Source organism: Oncorhynchus nerka, linkage group LG4 (assembly GCF_034236695.1).
Source record: "Oncorhynchus nerka isolate Pitt River linkage group LG4, Oner_Uvic_2.0, whole genome shotgun sequence".
Taxonomy (NCBI): Eukaryota; Metazoa; Chordata; class Actinopteri; order Salmoniformes; family Salmonidae; genus Oncorhynchus; species Oncorhynchus nerka.
The window spans coordinates 69,115,748-69,134,661 of NC_088399.1; the positions used below are offsets into that span (position 1 = coordinate 69,115,748).

The 18,914-nt window shown below is 45.2% G+C and overlaps 1 protein-coding gene across 2 annotated transcripts; it reads right to left on the reverse strand.

Annotated features, from left to right (window-relative positions):
- Positions 1–1,234: 1,234 nt before the first annotated feature.
- Positions 1,235–18,881, reverse strand: LOC115128519 (cleavage and polyadenylation specificity factor subunit 1). Of its 2 annotated transcripts, none has more exons than XM_065017780.1 (35): positions 18,703–18,881; positions 17,992–18,154; positions 17,818–17,845; positions 17,406–17,539; positions 17,131–17,211; positions 16,911–17,059; positions 16,478–16,624; positions 16,127–16,266; positions 15,911–16,021; positions 14,865–14,958; positions 14,567–14,654; positions 13,982–14,134; positions 13,256–13,307; positions 11,444–11,538; positions 11,263–11,337; positions 10,971–11,051; positions 9,578–9,817; positions 9,229–9,370; positions 8,895–9,073; positions 8,574–8,716; positions 8,178–8,370; positions 7,673–7,879; positions 7,456–7,545; positions 7,158–7,313; positions 5,315–5,675; positions 5,106–5,190; positions 4,813–4,954; positions 4,455–4,607; positions 4,036–4,212; positions 2,768–2,834; positions 2,629–2,676; positions 2,277–2,432; positions 1,934–2,063; positions 1,622–1,760; positions 1,235–1,516 (listed from the first exon to the last, which is right to left on the reverse strand). In XM_065017780.1, exons 2-35 carry the CDS (start codon positions 18,133–18,135, stop codon positions 1,469–1,471), a joined length of 4,428 nt encoding a protein of 1,475 aa, XP_064873852.1. In that variant the 5' UTR covers positions 18,136–18,154; positions 18,703–18,881; the 3' UTR covers positions 1,235–1,468. The 2 variants fall into 2 exon arrangements, with proteins under 2 accessions (XP_064873852.1, XP_064873853.1); XM_065017781.1 differs by having other exon boundaries at positions 18,625–18,881.
- Between the last annotated feature and the right edge of the window lie 33 nt (positions 18,882–18,914).

Genomic DNA, 18,914 nt, shown 5'->3' on the forward strand with positions numbered 1-18,914 from the left:
ACCGTTTGAGCAGACACATGCACATTTGTGGCCTGCTGGAGGTCATTTTGCAGGGCTCTGGCAGTGCTCCTCCTTGCACAAAGGTGGAGGTAGCGGTCCTGCTGCTGGGTTGTTGCCCTCCTACGGCCTCCTCCACGTCTCCTGATGTACTGGCCTGTCTCCTGGTAGCGCCTCCATGCTCTGGACACTACGCTGACAGACACAGCAAACCTTCTTGCCACAGCTCGCATTGATGTTCCATCCTGGATGAGCTGCACTACCTGAGCCACTTGTGTGGGTTGTAGACTCCGTCTCATGCTACCACTAGAGTGAAAGCACTACCAGCATTCAAAAGTGACCAAAACATCAGCCAGGAAGCATAGGAACTGAGAAGTGGTCTGTGGTCACCACCTGCAGAACCACTCCTTTATTGGGAGTGTCTTGCTAATTGCCTATAATTTCCACCTGTTGTCTATTCCATTTGCACAACAGCATGTGGAATTTGTCAATCAGTGTTGCTTCCTAAGTGGACAGTTTGATTTCACAGAAGTGTGATTGACTTGGAGTTACATTGTGTTGTTTAAGTGTTCCCTCTATTTTTTTGAGCAGTGTAGTTTGGTCATTGTGCTGCCACAATGTGTGCGAAGGCCTCAAAAGCATCATATACCAGAACTGCGAGAAAAGGTCTATATATTGAAACAATGTTGCGATTATGAGAACACCAACAGGTGTGGAAGCCAAGTGCTCAAACACACATGCATGTGGGGGTCTGGCAGAGGAAGTGTGTCCATTTGAATGGGCATGTGCCTGAACTCCATATTATACCCATTCATTTCTGACCGGTAACACCACATATGTAAAAACTAATGTATTTTGTGTGGACAAAGTCATGGAACCTTAAGACAGAGAGAACTTGTAAATGGGTCCAATTTGACCGGAACACAGCAGGGCGGGTTAACCTTATGTTGCGTTACCCGGATAATAGCACATATAGATTCTGAGATGACTAAACTACATACCTGCAGTGATAGTCATTAATGTTCATCATTTCAAGGAAATATTGGGTGCATTGCTCAATCTAATGTATAAAATGCTGCAAAACTCCAAAAACAAACTGAACAAACATAAAAGGTAAGAGTTTGTCAAAGTACCCCCCCCCCCCCCGGATTTCTTTGGCACCTGTGTAAATGATGTCCATGACAGATTTGTGAGTTACATGTGCGGATCTCAAATTATTGAGCCTAAAAGACCAAGATGGTTATAACATTTTATAAAGACCCATACAATTCAGAATTTATCATATTTTGTTGAAAAAATATTCTAAGAAACATGATTAAACACCTTTATGACTGAACAAAATTGACTAAACACAAGCTTACGTTTCCATACAGAAAATAGATACCAAAAAGCCTCTTGTTCATTCAATATAAAAAAATGGGGGAAGACCCTGGGTCTCACATGCTGAGGGGCGTGGTCAAGGATGCTGCTCTCAGAAATGAGCAGTCACCCTGTCAACTTCAAGAAGATCATCCAAGACCTAAAATGGACAAGAGGGATACTTTATTCAAATATCTATAGATTGGATTTCGTTGCATAGCTAGTTTTGTCAGAGAACGAGACCAAAGGGACTAATAATACTCACTATATCAGAGGTGGTGCCAATCTTCTTGGCCAACTCACTACGCTCCATGGTGCTGAGGTACAGGTATTTGTTGAGTAGCTCTCCATCCAGAATGTTCCGCACCGCGTTCTGGAGCTGCCGCCGGTCAGCATGCAACATCCTGGTGGAACGAGATCCAAAAACTGGCATTAGTCTATACCCAAAGTGTCACATTTCTAAAAAGCCACTTAATGTTGACTAAAAAGTATTTAAGTGTTGCCAACTTAAGATTTTATGGGGAAAATACTGATAACCCAACCAAAAAAAGTTCAGTGACCTTGTGTGGCAAGTTACCTGAATGCCTTGGGGTTTAATCCTGCGTGGTGTGGCAGCATTGTGGTAAGAGCATTTTGCAACATCAGCAATCTGCGGTAGGTCTTCTCCTGCATGGGCAGCAGCAGCCCGAGGCCTCCATCTAGAGTTGCTGGAGGGAGGGAAGAGGATTAGTTACTGCTGAAGCACCTGGAAATCCTCTTATTAGCTACTAACACCATGTTGATCCTTCTGAGAGCAGCATACCAAGAGGAGAATTTGATCACATATACTGAAGGAAGATATCAGACAACTCTTTATTCACATTACCTACTCCTACCCTGTATCTGTCGATACAAATGACAAAGTCAAAGTTGTGTCCTACCAAACCATGTGATGTGCTTGTTGTCCCAGGCCAGGGTCTTTTTGGTGGCTGTGTCCAGTGCCCCTCGACAGGGCATCCTCCAGAAGGCGTTGACATGAGCTCCCACGTTGAAGTCTGCCCTCCTCAGCAGACGCATGCCTCCGAAACTCTCCTTAGCTTCAGCAGGGTGCAAAGTAACACTTCAGTGATCATGACACGGTGGAACAGCAGTTTTGTCATCACACATGACCTCTGTCTTTATTTGATATTAGGGTGTTTGTAGGATAAGCATTACAACACGTTGTTAACCTGAGTATTCAATATTCTCCATGTTTGTAGGAGAAGTATTACCAATGTTTACGTTATAACTCACCTTCCGGCAGATACATGTACACCGACAGATTCTGGTCTCGGTCCGACACTGAAAAGTAGAGAAAACAGGTTTACTTTGAGAGAACTAGGCTCTAGCCTGGTACAGCGTTCTCCTGATTAGCTAAGTTATATAACCTTACCCAGGAACCCCAGCTGGTTGTTATCCACCATAAACTCTACGCTGTAGACCTCCAGAGGCTTGGCGTCCTGGGGAACCAAACACCGAAACAAAACCATTAAGACAGGGCTCCCCAATTGCAATTTTGGAAGGTCGGGTGGCCAGAACATAAGTTGTACACTACAAATTGACCGCTAGAATCCCAAACAGATATAGTATGACAATAACACAATTTGAAACCTTGATTACATTGGAATACGATCACATATGCCTCTCCATTTACATGTGGGAATACATCTCCCAAAATAAAACTGACCTCATTTCCTGGTGATTTTACAGTCTAATGTACAAGAACTACAATTATATACATACACACACTGAACAAAAATATAAAACGCAACATGTAAAAAGTGTTGGTCCCATTTTTCATGAGCTGAAATAGAAGACCCCAGAAATATTCCATTCGCACAAAAAGCTTATTTCTCTCAAATTCTGTGTACAAATTTCTTTACATCCCTGTTAGTGAGCATTTCTCATTTGCCAAGATAATCCAGCCACCTGACAGGTGTGGCATAACAAGAAGCTGATTAAACAGCATGATCATTGTGCTGGGGGAAAAAGGCCATGCTAAAATGTACAGTTGTGTCACAACGCCGCAGATGTCTCAAATTTTGAGGGAGTGTCCACCAGAGCTGTTAATGTTATGTTCATTTCTCTACCATAAACTGCCTCCAATGTCATTTTAAAGAATTTGGCAGTACATCCAACCGGTCTCACAACCGCAGACAACGTGTAACCACACCAGCTCATGACCTCCACACCTGGCTTCTTCACCTGCGGGATCGCCTGAGGAACGGGGGGTGCTGAGGAATATTTCAGTCTTCAATAGAGACCTTTTTTGTGGGGGAAAACTAAATGTTAATTGGGGAACACTGCATTAAGAGAAGAGACTCAAAACACTGACATGAAGATGGAACATGAACGAGCCTGATCATTTAAACATCCCCTCCAGCACTGCTCTCTAGAAGATAAACTCAACACAAGACACCCTGGGATCCAACAGGGGAACACAGGGGGGGAAAAAACAGTACTTTCTTTCATTCATGAACAGAAACACTCATCTGGGATGTACAGTTAAATCCATAAACAACAAACTAACATGGAACAAAACCCCTCAGGGAATGACAAATCAGAAGAGACTAAATCACATGTTACTTGAACACAGTACTTTGAAGTTGACGGTTTCCCTGCGTTACTACAAAAAGTAGTTCTGTAGCCTTGCCGTCTTACCCTGCTAATTAGCGACAACGTCTTACTCTCAGGCTGGTATCTGAGCAGAGAGATGCTCTTCATGACGTCAGCTGCCAGGATAAAGTTCTTGATGCTAAACATCTGGTGGATGTAGAGCTGGGTGTCGATGAAGGCCATGCCTGTCAGGTCGTTGTCCTTCAGGCTCCACAGAAAGATCTAGACGGAGAGAGGGATAAGACAGACACGGTGAGCACAACCAGGACTGTGTGTCAGGGATACAGGAGAGATGGTTGACATACTCATAATAAATGGCTAATTCAATAATATATTCAACTGCAACATGTTGGCCACACAATGAAAACAATGTAAATCGGAACAGAATTATATTGAGAGGTGGGTGGGAAAATGCATCTAGACTGAGACATCTGTAGTGGTATAATCAGAGGTGAGTCTGTCACCTTCTGTCCGATGGCAGAGACCAAGTATCCGCTGCAGTGACACAGAGCTGTGACCGGTCCCTTCTGCTCCTTCTCATACAGAACCTTGAATTTGTTCTTCGTCAGGGGCTGACCCGGTTCCGGGACCACCTCAATCACATCCAGGATCAGGATCTGGACACAACAGTAGAGAGAGAAATAAGTCCAAACTAAAATCAACATCATGATTTAAAAAGGCATCATCTGTCTGTCGGTCCTGAGTTTCCTGACCCAACTAGGAGAAACTCTGGACCCCTGCTCTAGACTATAGCATAGAACTTGGGCCTAAAAAAGGTATTCCTGGCTCTAGTCAGTAGTCACAGAAGTGTTGGTGACTCACCCGGCCCCTACAGGTGACCTCCTCCCCCTGCATGAGACAAGTCCCGGCAGCTACGTATCCCTTCAGCCCAGACACGGTCTCCTGACTCCTCAACGCCACAGTCTTCATACAAGTCACATGTTCCCACTCCTCCAGGTCAATCCTGACCAATATCACATAGGGGAGGGAGGTCAGAACAGACACCCAACTACTGTGGCGTAGATGCTTCAATATAAATATGCATCAGATCTATAATGAATATGCCTCATGTTCGAGGCTATGCTCCAGATAGCTGCAGTAGCTACAGTTGTTACCGTGTGTTAGGGATGGCCTCCCAGCTGACAGGAGATATGAGCTGAATGGAGAAATTCTCCTGCTGAGGAGGAATGTAGCGTTCGTCTGAGGAGAACACAGCACCAAGGAATTTTAATGGTGGAAGAATGAATGAAGGAACGGAGAAATAAACCAATGAGAACGTGAAGTGCACGTCATGGAGACAGACTAATGCATATACTGGTCCCACCTCTGTCTATGGTCTCAAACTCCTTCTCCTCTCCGGTCATTCTGGGGATGCGAGTGCAGGGGTCCTTCACGCTGGTGCACACTGCATACACCTTGGACTCCACATGGTAGGACACATAGTGAACCGTGCACCTCAGAGGAATCTTCCTGACAGGCCAGGGGGCGTCATACGACAGGTACGTGGGTAGAACACTGATCCTCAGCTCGCCCTGCTTGTTGAAGTAGAGGAAACCTTTAGGGCAGTTGATGTTGTGGAAGGGGGAGAAGGACTCGATTTGTCCGTCAATCGTCATAGGGTGGAGCCTCATCGCCCCCCGTGATGTCACCAGCATCCAGTGAGGGGAGGGGCCACAGATGAACACCTGACACACAAACCAGAAAACGACACATGAGAACACACAGAACTACAGTAGATATGAAGTCTGCGTGCACAGCAGTACCTCTCCAAGATTTATCTTGCAGGGAACCTGAGAATCCACAAGTGTACCCCTTGTTACCCATGATGTACAGTGCTTTCGGAAAGTATTCAAACCCCTAGACTTTTTTGTTGTTATGTTACAGCCTTATTCTAAAGTTGATTAAATAGCCCCCCCCCCAAAAAAATAATCAATCTACACACAATACCCCATAATGAAAAGGAAAAAACAGGTTTCGACATTTTTGCAAAATTATTAAAAATAAGAACATCAAATATCACATTTACATAAGTATTCAGAACCTCAGTACTTTGTTGAAGCTCCTTTGGCAGAGATCACAGCCTAAAGTCTTCTTGGGTATGACGCTACAAGCTTGGCACACCTGTATTTTAGAAGTTTCTTCCATTCTTCTCTGCAGATCCTCTCAAGCCCTGTCAAGTTGGATGAGGAGCGTCCCTGCACAGCTATTTTCAGGTTTCTCCAGATGTTCGATCGGGTTCAAGTCAGGGCTCTGGCTGAGCCACTCAAGGACATTGAGACTTGTCCTGAAGCCACTCCTGTGTTGTCTTGGCTGTGTGCTTAGGGTCATTGTCCTGTTGGAAGGTGAACCTTCGCCCCAGTCTGAGGTCCTAAGTGCTCTGGACCAGGTTTTCATCAAGGATCTCTCTGTACTTTGCTCCGTTCATCTTTGCCACGATCCTGACTAGTCTCCCAGTCCATGCCGCTCAAAAACATCTGGAAAGTTCTCCCATCTCCACAGAGGAACTCTGGAGCTCTGTCAGAGTGACCATCGGATTCTTGTTCACCTCCCTGACCAAGGCTCTTCTCCCCCGATAGCTCAGTTTAGCTGGGCGGCCAGCTCTAGGAAGAGTCTTGGTGGTTCCAAACTTCTTCCATTTAAGAATGATGGAAGCCACTGTGTTCTTGGGGACCTTCAATGCTGAATAACTTTGTTGGTACCCTTCCTCAGATCTGTGCCTCGACACAATCCTGTCTTGGAGCTCTACGAACAATTCCTTCAACCTCATGGATTGGTTTTTGCTCTGACATACACTGTCAACCTTATATAGACAGGTGGGTGCCTTTCCAAATCATGTCCAACTGAATTGTCCACAGGTGAACTCCAATCAAGTTGTAGAAATGGAAACAGGATGCAGGGGAGCTCAATTTGAAATCTCATAGCAAGGGATCTGAATACTTACGTAAATAAGGCATCTGTTTTTAATTTTTTATACATTTGCAAACATTTCTAAAAACCTGTTTTTGCTTTATTATTAGGTAGTGTGTGTAGATTTATGAGGAAAACATTTAATTGAATTCATTTCAGAATAAGGCTGTAACGCAACTAAATGTGGGAAAAGGGAAGGGGTCTGAATACTTTCCGAATGCACGGTGTATATATAGTCTTGTAGGAAAATAACCTCTTACCCCAGAGTAGCCTGAGATATCCTCAAAGTATCTGAACCTGGCCACGCGACCTTTGACCACCGTTGGCCCCTCCTCACTGAGACCAGCCTGACCCTCCACCTTCTTATCTTTCTTCACCTTCGACTTCTTTTCCCGGAAGTTGATGTTGTGGGGCATCTGAGACGAGACAGGAGAACAGTTAGAAGACATAAATCATCAGTGTTGAATGGGAGTTTTAGGACTCGTTTCCCCAGACACAGATTAAGCCTAGACCTAAAAGTTGTTGACTTGGCTTGTCCAATGGCCTTGCTCTTCTTACCTTCTTGAAGCGGACCTTCAGGTTGCTCTGAGCCTGCTGCTGGTCATATGGGAATGCTTCATAGATCAGAAGCTCCTGTTCAACATGGACCTGGGAAAGAAACATAACATAGAGCCAGATATATCTAAAGCAATTTCCCAAATTTGAATCAATGAAGCACCACTGCGACACATTCTGGTGTTGTCATTCCACTTTAATACCAGTACTGAAAACTCACCAGCAGGTAGGGTCTGCAGTGGTTGTTGCCGAGCGACACCAGGGCCACCTCTTTGACCAATGGGATCTCTCCCTGTCGTGTCACTTCCTCCTTTTTCCCCTCCCCCTGGGCTGCTGATTGGCCGGCGGAGCTGTCAACCAACACTCTCTGGCCAACAGGGAAGTTCTTGACCAGGAACACCAGTCTCCAGTCAGGTAGCTGGTAGATCTAGAGAACAGGAGGAAGTTGTTTTACTATAGCTCTACTGTGTAGAAAAAGTTCACCTGTCGGTTGTGGTGTCACTCATTACTATGGCCACTGAGTTCCTGTGAATTTCTGAGCATAAGACTAAAGTTCCCAGGTTTATATCCAACCTCTAAACAGCACCACAGTATAAATGTTGTCTTTTACCACAGTTAACATCTTACCAAATGTGTAAATTATGTCAACTAAATGATTACAATACAATGTGTATTGCTCCGGCTATTGTTAATATGATGCCGATAAAATAGACATCGATCCTGACCTCCATGACGCCGTTCTCGCGGACCATCATGCACCAGTGTGTAGGTTCAGCTCGTCCCGACCTCCCCTCGGAGCCCCCACCCAGGGCCCCAGAGGAGAGGCGGTAGCCGGGGTGGGACTCGTCCTTGGTGGGGGTGATGCCTGCTGGGTTACAGTCTCCATACAACATCTCCTCCTCATCATCCACTGTGTTACTAAAGAGGAGACACGGGAGAGAGGTTGACTGATAAACACTGAGGTGAGACAGTGCCTTCACTGACTACGAGACCCCCCCCCCCCCATATAAAAAAAAAAAAGTGTCCATGGGGAAAGTTGGTATTGCTCTCATTCTTCAGTTTAAAACAGTATACTTTATTCAAAAACATCCTACCTGAGGTCCTATATGATTGCCTCTTACCTGAGGTCCTGTAGAATGGTCTCGGTCTCCGATTGGCTCTTGAACATGCTGTCTTGATCCTCAGTGTGACAGGTCTGCTTGTTCTCGGTGGTGAACATCCCGCTGACGTCACGGAACGCACACAGCGTGATCACACGGGGTTGCTGTAGGGGAGAGAGAGTCACCGGTCTGACAATCCGATTTTTTCACTCATTCATCCATCGGGTTGTGTTGTAATACTGCCTGGCTTAGTTCAGTGCAGTGCAGTGCAGGATATGACCGTGACTGGGCCAGGCTGTAGTGTAATGTGTTGTGTTACGTAGTGTCGTATCAGTGACTCACAGCAGCTATCTGTGGTTTCTGCAGGGCCAGGCGGTGGGTCTTGCCCATGTAGGAGTCGGTCTTCAAGACGAACATGGTGACCACTCCGTCTGCCGTCATGATGACCACATAGGGGTCCGCTACGGAGCACTGCACTATGGGAGAACCCAGGTCCACCGGGATGAAGTGCAGCTGGGTCACTGGAAGGAACATCAAATCAAAAGTATTTCCAAAGCCCCTTTAGCTGTCACAAAGTGCTTGACAGTCAGTGAAAGAGAGGATGAGTGACGGGTAGGGACACAGAGGATCATGGATTATTTTCTTCTTTTATTGAAAGACGGACAGATCTTGCTACCTCCTTCCAGTAGCCGTATGCCCATGGGGGAGACCTGGATGATGTATTTGTTGTCTCCGATGTTCCCAGCGAACACAGTGGGCCCCTGGGTGGCGAAACCACTGGTGTCCAGCTCCATGATCTCCTGGCCCGTCTGCAGGATCTAGAGAACCACACAGGAGGGGTTCCAGTTACCTTCAATAGACCTCAATCATTACCCTTAATCAACATTACACACTCAATCTAAACATGCTGGAGCTCCGTAGGGGAGGAAAAAGCTCCCTGTCAGACTGCTGTGTAGAGCGGAGTGTGTCTAGGGGTGCAGTGTGTACTGTACTGTGTAGAGATGTGGCGGGAGGGGTGGGTGTACCATGGTGGAGTCCTCTCTGCTGAGAATCAGAAAGCCATGTTTTTTCTTATCGTCCTCCACTGGCGCAGGTACCGTCTTCTCCTCTTCTTCCTCCTCCTCAGGGTTCTCACCTTCTCCCTCAGCTGCAGGGGGCTCGTCTTTCTCTTTGACTTTCTCCTTGACCTCATTGGAGATGACAGTCCACATGTCATGGCAACCTGGTAGCTCAAAGGTGGTGACCACCTGGGGTCGGATGCTTCTCTGGGAGGGGCCAGGATGAAAACGATCATCAATTATCAATAACAGAACAATGACCCCTAGGAGTAAGTGACCACCTGGGGACTGATGCTCCTCTGGGAGGGCAAGGGGCCACACAAAACAGTCATCAATAACCACAGAACTATGGCCAGAGGGAACACCTGAATCATCCACTCTCAAAGCTGACACTGAAAATGTTTTTTCTTCTTCAAAATGTTTTTTTAAAATCAGTGCAGTAATTTTTAAGTCTTCACAATGTTCTTTCCATGAATGCATGTATACGTGTGTCTGAGTGGTTTATAAGCTGCTCCATTAATCTCTGAGGCAGCAGCCCTGGTAAACCCAGAGTGGTTATTCTCTGTAGCACCGTCACTGAACCTGAGGTAGACAGGCCTCGCCACCACAGGTCTTAGAACAGTGCATCCACAAGCATGCACTTGCACAGAAACACAAAAGACAGGCCGAGTAGAGTATTAACCCGGCCGAGTAGAGTATTAACCAGGCCGAGCAGAGTAGAGTATTAACCATGCCGAGTAGAGTAATAACCAGGCCGGCCGAATAGAGTAATAACCAGGCCGGCCGAGTAGAGTATTAACCAGGCCGGCCGAGTAGAGTATTAACCAGGCCGAGTAGAGTATTAACCAGGCCGAGTAGAGTATTAACCAGGCCGAGTAGAGTACTAACCAGGCCGAGTAGAGTACTAACCAGGCCGAATAGAGTAGAGTATTAACCAGGCAGGGTAGAGTAGAGTATTAACCAGGCAGGGTAGAGTATTAACCAGGCAGGGTAGAGTATTAACCAGGCCGAGTAGAGTATTAACCAGGCCGAGTAGAGTATTAACCAGGCCGAGTAGAGTATTAACCAGGCCGAGTAGAGTATTAACCAGGCCGAGTAGAGTATTAACCAGGCCGAGTAGAGTATTAACCAGGCCGAGTAGAGTATTTACCAGGCCGAGTAGAGTATTAACCAAGCCGAGTAGAGTATTAACCAGGCCGAGTAGAGTATTAACCAGGCCGAGTAGAGTATTAACCAGGCCGAGTAGAGTATTAACCAGGCCGAGTAGAGTATTAACCAGGCCGAGTAGAGTATTAACCAGGCCGAGTAGAGTATTTACCAGGCCGAGTAGAGTATTTACCAGGCTGAGTAGAGTATTTACCTGAAGCACAGACAGACCTCCGTTCTTCCCAAAGCCAGAACACACCACTATCTCCAGGTCAGGTTCTGGGTTGGTCTGGAACTGTGGACACAGAAATACCAGACACAGTGCTTAATGTGTTTTACTGTTTGCATAGCAACAGCTTGAGAAAATAACTTGGTAATGGTATTAGATATTGATCAGCGCTTTCACAAGTAGAACACAGCCATGATGGACCGGAAAGACTCTTAAAAAAGGTTAGAAACCTCTTTTGCGAGGGTGATCTGGAAAGAAAGTTAAAGTGTTTAAGTACCTCTTCAGAGAGGAAAGCTGGCTCCCCCATGGACGCACCAGCACAAGGTCCAATGTTCAGTATGCTGTCACACACCTGGAGGCAAACATACCAAAACCATATTGTAAAGACTACAATAACCAAGACTAGAGTATGAATAATTAAGTGATGAAGCGTCAACTGGGGTAACAAGGGGTCCTACCTCAAAGGAGTAGGTGGCCAACTGTGTGCCTGATGCCGCCTCGCTCCCGTACACCTCAATTTCATCCACCTCATCAGGCAGTTGGTTCTTACCAGCTGCATACGGGACATGGGAGGAAACGCATCATTCATAAATATAAGAATATTATTATAGATGACCTTATCACCTTAGTTAGTTCCATACATACGGTGCCATCGGAAAGTATTCAGAGCCCTTGACTTGTTCCACTTTGTTACGTTATAGCCTTATTCTAAAATGGATTAAATTAAAATTAAAAATAATCTTCAGTCTACACACAATACCCCAAAATGACAAAGCAAAAGCAGATTATTAGAGATTTTAGCAAATGTATTAAAACTAAAAAAAACAGAAAAACCTTATTTACATAAGTATTCAGACCCTTTTCCATGAGACTTGAAATTGATCTCAGGTACGTCCCGTTCCCATTGATCATCCTTGAGATGTTTCTACAACTTGGGAGTCCACCTGTGGTAAATTCAACTGATTGGACATGATTTGGAAAGGCACAGACCTGTCTAGATTAGGTCCCACAGTTGACAGTGCGTGTCAGAGCAAAAACCAAGCCATGAGGTCGAAGGAATTGTCCGTAGAGCTTCGAGACAGGATTGTGTTGAGGCACAGATCTGGGGAAGGGTACCAAAAAAATGTAGGCAGCGTTGAATGTCCCCAAAAATACATTGGCCTCCATCACTCTTCAATGGAAGAAGTTTGCAACCACCAAGACTCTTCCTAGAGCTGGCCCCCGGCCAAACTGAACAATCAGGGGGGAAAGGCCCTAGTCAGGGAGATGACCAAGAACCCAATGGTCGCTCTAGAATTCCTCTGTGGAGATGGGAGAACCTTCCAGAAGGACAACCATCTCTGTAGCACTCCACCAATCAGGCATTTATGGTAGAGAGGCCAGATGGAAGCCACTCCTCAATAAGCCACTCCTCAATAAAAGACACATGACATCCTGCACCTAAAGACTCTCAGACCATGAGAAATAAGATTATCTGGTCTGATGAAACCAATATTGAATTCTTTGGCGTCACGTCTGGAGGAAACCTGGCACCATCCCTACGGTGAAGCATGGTGGTGGCAGCATCATGCTGTGGGGATGTTTTTCAGTGGCATGGACCGGGAGACTTGTCAGGATCAAGGCAAAGATGAACGGACCAAAGTACAGAGAGATCCTTGATGAAAACCTGCTCCAGAGCGCTCAGGACCTCAGACTGGGGCGAAAGTTCACCTTCCAACAGGACAATGACCCTAATCACATAGCCAAGACAACACAAGAATGGCTTCGAGACAAGTCTTTGAATGTCCATTAGTGGTCCAGCCAGAGCCCGGACTTGAACCCAATCAAACATCTCTGTAGAGACATGAAAATCACTGTGCAGCGACGCTCCCCATCTAACCTGACAGTGGTTGAGAGGATTTGCAGAGAAGAATGGGAGAAACTTCCCAAATACAGTGTACCAAGGTGGTAGCATCATACCCAAGAAGACTGGAGGCTGGAATCACTGCTTCAACAAAGTACTGAGTCTGAATACTTATGTAAATGTGATACTTCAGTTATTTATTTTTAATAAATTACCAAAAATGTCTAAAAACCTATTTTTGCTTTGTCATTATGGGGCATTGTGTCTAGATTGATGAGGTAAAAAAAAAGATTCAATCCATTTTTAGAATAAGTCTGTAACCTAACAAAATGTGGAAAAAGTCAAGGGGTGTGAATACTTTCCGAAGGCACTGTATGTAAAGGGTAATATGCAAGACAAAACCAAGACATTGTAATACACCAAATACCTGTCAACTTGGTAGAGGAATCACCCCTCTTCTTTTTACTAGGAGGTTCCTCCTGGAATTATCATCAAGGTCATTATGTATTTTATATCAGAATACACACAGAGGAATGTCTATCAGCAATTCATTTAGCATTTCTATTTACAAAATGGACAATGGGCAGCAGGTAGCCTGGCGGTAAGAGCGTTGGGCCAGCAACAGAAGACGCTAGTTTGAATACCCGAGCCGACAAGGTGAAGAACCTGTTGATGTGCTCTTGAGCAAGGCACTTAACCCTAATTTGCTCTAGGGGCGCTTTACTAGTATGGTTGACCTTGTAAAACACCACATTTCACTGCACCTATCTGCTGTATGTGACAATAAAACACATTTTTTTCAGGGGTGAACTATAACATGCGACATCATCACATATCATATTTCCACATCTGCTTGTCAAAAAACAGTCACAACACCAGTTGAAGTGCTGAAAATGTGTTTATAGGTGGAACACGAGCACAGAAGCTACTCAAGGACAACGACTGCTACTTGTTTTTGAAACCACGAAAGAATCCTCTTTTGGCGACAACATCCATTTACAACTGGCTACATTTTGATGCTCAATCTGATCAATTACACCTCAACTAATCTATGGAATCTTTACATTTTTGACAGAATCACACACAGCAATATGCCACAAGGACCAGACAGAGGAGAATATCTACATACGAACTCAAACCCAAACCAACTCACCTGCTTCTCCTCATCGGTCTCCTCTTCCTTCTCTTTGTCCTCCTCCACAGGTGGTTTCTCTGGATTCTCCTGGTACTTCTCTGTGTATTTCAGCAAGAGGCTGTTTCCCAGCCGGGACCCCAAGAACAGGTACCCAGGCTCCATAGTCATCATCTGGGGGGACAGGGGGGGACAGGGGTGAAGGGGAGGAGAACCTCTGTGCTTCCACAGCTCCATGACCAGTTCTCTCTTGGCCAACGGCTGGCAGCAGACTGAATATCACGGCACTGCTCTCTTCAACACTAAGTGGATGTGTGGAAACACCAGCGCTTCTATGCCAAAAACTCTCTAATGCGCTCTCTTCCCCCTCGCCTCTCCCCTCCCTCTGTACATGAATTTGCGCATAATGCAGTAAACTGTCAAGTAAGGGCTGCTGTCAGCACATATCTGTGTGTGTGTGTGTGTGTGTGTGTGTGTGTGTGTGTGTGTGTGTGTGTGTGTGTGTGTGTGTAATGCGTCTGGAACGGCATCTGTCCATAATACTTACACCGGTCCTCATAGTAAACTCACGCTGCCACACCCCCCCACACACTGTATGCTACTTACACAGGTGGTGAGAACGCTGGCAGCAGCCTTGTCTAAGTGGAAGGCCCGGACACTCCTCATGCCATCAGTGATCAGGGTCAACACATAGCTGAGGAGAGGGGACAGGCACACAGTCAAAGCATGACTCTTACAAGGTCATGACAGAATACAAAAGCCGTTCCAGCTGTAGTTATTTCTACTACGCCACACCGGCTGGAGGGCACAAAACATGGCTTTAACAAGGTCTAATTAAGCATTTACGGCAAATGAATACACACAGCTAATAAATCCCAACACAACTGTTCTGTGCTCTACTCACATCTCTCCTCCTTTCAGAGAGATGACCATCTTGTCAGAGCCGATGAAGGAGGACTGGGAACAATCTAGAGTGATCTTCACCTCCTCCTGTATACCTGAAACACCAACACACAGCCTTATTAGAAGACATAAAGGCTCATTCATGCTTCCGACACGTTACGAAGCTTTATACCTGCAGGTATATTGCAGCGTAAGCACGACTCCAACACCATCATTAGGTTTGCTGACGACACAACCTTGGTAGGCCTTATCACCGTCAACGATTAGACAGTCTATAGCGAGGTCCGAGACCTAGCAGAGAAAGGAGGGCCGAACACGCCCCCATTCACATCGACGGGGCTGTAGTGGAGCCGGTGGAGAGCTTCAACTTCTTTGGTGTCCACATCACCAACAATCTATCACGGTCTATTCAACGCCTATTCCCCCTCAGGAGACTGAAAAGATTTGGCATGGTCCCTCAGATCCTCAAAAAGTTATACGGCTGCACCTTCGAGAGCATCCTGACCAGTTATATCACCGCCTGGTATGGCAACTACTCCAAAAGTAGTTAACAGCTTCTACCCCCAAGCCATAAAACTGCTGAAAAATTAATCAAATGGCCACCTGGACTCTTTGCATTGACCCCCTATTAGCATTTTAAAAATATATTTTATTTAACACTGCTGCTACTCGCTGTTCATCATCTATGCATAGCCACTTTACCCCTACCTACATGTACATATTACCTCAATTACCTCAACTAACCTGTACCTCCGCACATTGACTCAGTACCGGTATCCCCTGTATATAGCCTCGTTATTATTATTTTGTATTACTTTTTTTCCCTTTTTTAAAACTGCATTGTTAGTTAAGGGCTTGTAAGTAAGCATTTCACGGTAAGCATTTCACCTGTTGTATTCGGCGCACGTGACAAATAAAATTTGATTCGACCAAATGACTTTCCTAGGCAAGGTATACATTTCTTAGAAATATTAACTAGGCTGCTTTGCTTTCTATGTGGAGTGAGCTTGAGAACAATGTGTACCCCTGTCCTCAGTCAGTACATACGCAGTGGGAAGGCGGTGGTCCCTGTGGTCTGTGTGTTGAGTGACACGCCATACGGAGGAACACTCTGGTTGAGGTATAACAGGGAGTTGACAGCAAACACCACCACACCACCTAGAAACACAACAGGAATACATTCATATGATCTCTAAACTGATCACACAAGTCTCCATGTGTACCGCTGAACACACAGTATGAACCCAGTGAGCGAGGGATTACCAATGGGCTTGGGCACAGCCATGACCTGTGTGCAGTCAAAGGGCAGGTTGCTGAGGGACCAGATGACAGGATGAACCTTCTGCATGATGTTGAGAGAGATGGCTACGATACTGCAGGTGTCCTGTCTCACTGCTACACGCCTGGAGGAGGGGGACATGGTCAGACTAGAGTTACACTCCACAATATTACCAGTCATAAACAGGTCTGAAAAAGACATAGCTAAGTTCCAGCAAGGGGGGGATAAGTTCCTAGCCTTCTTCATGTTAAGTCGTCAGCAGGCTTTTGTTTCGGGGGGAGGACTCCTTAGACAGACGGAACAGAGGAGGACAGGTGCTGTTGTGGTGTACTAACCCAGGCCACGTCTGGTTGGGCTCATACAGGATGAGCAATGTGGGCTCATAATAACCGTGGAGGAACTTCATATCTACGATGTTCAGAAGCTTCTCATCCAACTCACGGACATCTATGATGTAGCTGGGAAGAAAGCTCGACTTGGGCCTGCATGTGTGGTAAAAGAAAAAACACGAGGCAAGGTGGCTGATGATAAATCCTCAAATCCAAAACCCATCAAAAAACATATTACAACTCAAGTGTTTAGTTTATTTGATAATAAAAGTGATTTTATTTGATAATAACCTACATGCATTGCTATAGGTATCCTAAATATCACTACAAGATGCTCTGGATTGTAGGACTCCCTGTAAAATAAAACTGTGGCAAATGTTACTGAAGGGACTATCCTAGCGAAATAAATCAAATGATGAAATTCAGTACGCCTACATACCCTTCCACTACTCCCTCCTGTTCGTCAGTAAGTGTGTCCTTTCTGAATGGGAGCACCACCAGCTGAGTTCCATACACCAGCATCACAGCACAGCGGTTCTCTGGGTCCACACGAACCATGGGGATGTGCAGGTTCTGGACAAACCCATCCTAGAGATAGAACAATTATAGATTAAGATACAACTTTGGATGTTTTTCGAGCACAGTTCATTTCCTCTTACCCTCAGCTCTGGCTCCTCAAAGAAGTGAAGCGAGAGAGTCTTCAGATCATGTGTTCCTGGATCATACTCCACCACTGACAGCTGGAGTAAACACAACCAGGACATTGTAAACAGCAGTCAGACATTTTATAGGCTAGACTGCTTGCACCTACTACATATAGCTACTGACACATGATCAATTGATATTGAAATAATAAAGTAGGCAAAAGTAACCTGGAATATGAAAGCTGTGAGTTTAGGATTAGTAAAACAATCAATTGAGACGTCTCAGGTACCTTAGCATCTTTGAAGCTAAGCAGGAGAGCGTCTCTGTTGGCTCCTACTAGCTGAACAGAGGCCATGGACATGACGTTACCGAACAAGGAGAAACAAGCCACCTGCTCCAACTTCTCCTTACGACTCTTGACATCTGCAGAGGACAAGGAAGAGATCAAGGACGTGTCAAAGAAGAAATCAGGTGTCGGAGATGGTCTGAAATGTTGACACGTGCATGTCTAAGGAAGGCTGACAACATCATAATAATAGCATACAGTCAGTGGTTCACTAGTCATTCTAAACAGACAGGTTGCATCCCACAGTGTTGCAGCATAGTGGAACTGTTGCCCAGCCCATAGGTCTCGGATTTCCACCAGACTAGCTCTTCTCTCATCAGAATGTTGTTGGAGTGCAAGGCAGTTTTGGACATACCTGGTGATTTGTCTGTTTTTGAGGCATTCTGAAATATGAAGAGGAAAATGTGAACATAAACTGGATTTCAAGAATAAAAATATGCCCACGACAGGTAGTTACAATCTTTGTCATTGTACTTTTTAAATCAGTGATCGAGAAATGAAAGATGAACATAGCTAAAGGTTCCTTCACCTCCACATCGTGAATGATCCTGTAGACGTAAAGCTGAGACGTTCCAGCGACGACCAGGTTTCTCTCCACGTTAGAGATGAAGTTACAGTAGACAGAGAACTCGATGGCGGTGGGGGAGTGGGCTTGGCGGTATACGGCATACATCCTGCAAGCCCCTCAGCACCTTAACGTTACAGCAAGGATCAGTTATTAGCATATGCTCGATGTTTATCTGGACAAGCATTTATTAGAAGACACGTCTATGGGTATTGCACCAGTAACATTACCACTTAGCATGCTATACTAAATAGCTACGTTGATACTTTGTAACGTTACACTGTGGATCAACATATTGGGTGTCAGGCTTGAATACAATCCAGGTAGGGATGATTGTTAGCAAGCTGGTAGCATAGTGGTTTACAGGTCAATGAAGATGATTTTAGCTGGTTCGCTTGTCTACTTGCTTCGCCCCGCAACGAGACAAACAATGTATCGTTTCAGGAACGAAGCACGTCTTCTACTTGCTGTTCCTTTATTTGGGAGAATACTAGCTACAGTATATTTCCAATGAGTTAGGCATCTAGATATGTAGCTAAATAGTTGTTTTTAAATAACGTAGGTCAGCTAGGTAATTAGCATATCCGTTTGTCTTACTTGCTAATTAATGCTCCACTCGCGTCTGTTAGCTACCTTAGCTTCAAGGTGTTCCAGTATTTTATCACATAAACCTACCGATCATGAATAAGCTACGATAGTTTCCAGTTAGTCTTGCCTTTCACTTTTATTACAGCATAATTCATACGCTCCAATTGCTAAAAAATAACTGGCTTTAGTTATTTTTCATTCAATCATTTCCCAGACATCCATTCCACCAACGTGAGCAGCTAAACTGAATTCGGTAAGAACTAACGACCACACAACACTAGTTCCTATCTTTATAGAAA

Excerpts from the sequence above, each read along its gene's own strand:
- LOC115128519 (XM_065017780.1), bottom strand. The coding sequence starts at position 18,135 with ATGTATGCCGTATACCGCCAAGCCCACTCCCCCACCGCCATCGAGTTC. Across the intron at positions 17,846-17,991 it reads GGATCATTCACGATGTGGAG|AATGCCTCAAAAACAGACAA; the intron begins GTGAAGGAACCT and ends TTCATATTTCAG. Across the intron at positions 17,060-17,130 it reads TTGAGGAGCCAGAGCTGAGG|GATGGGTTTGTCCAGAACCT; the intron begins GTAAGAGGAAAT and ends TTCTATCTCTAG.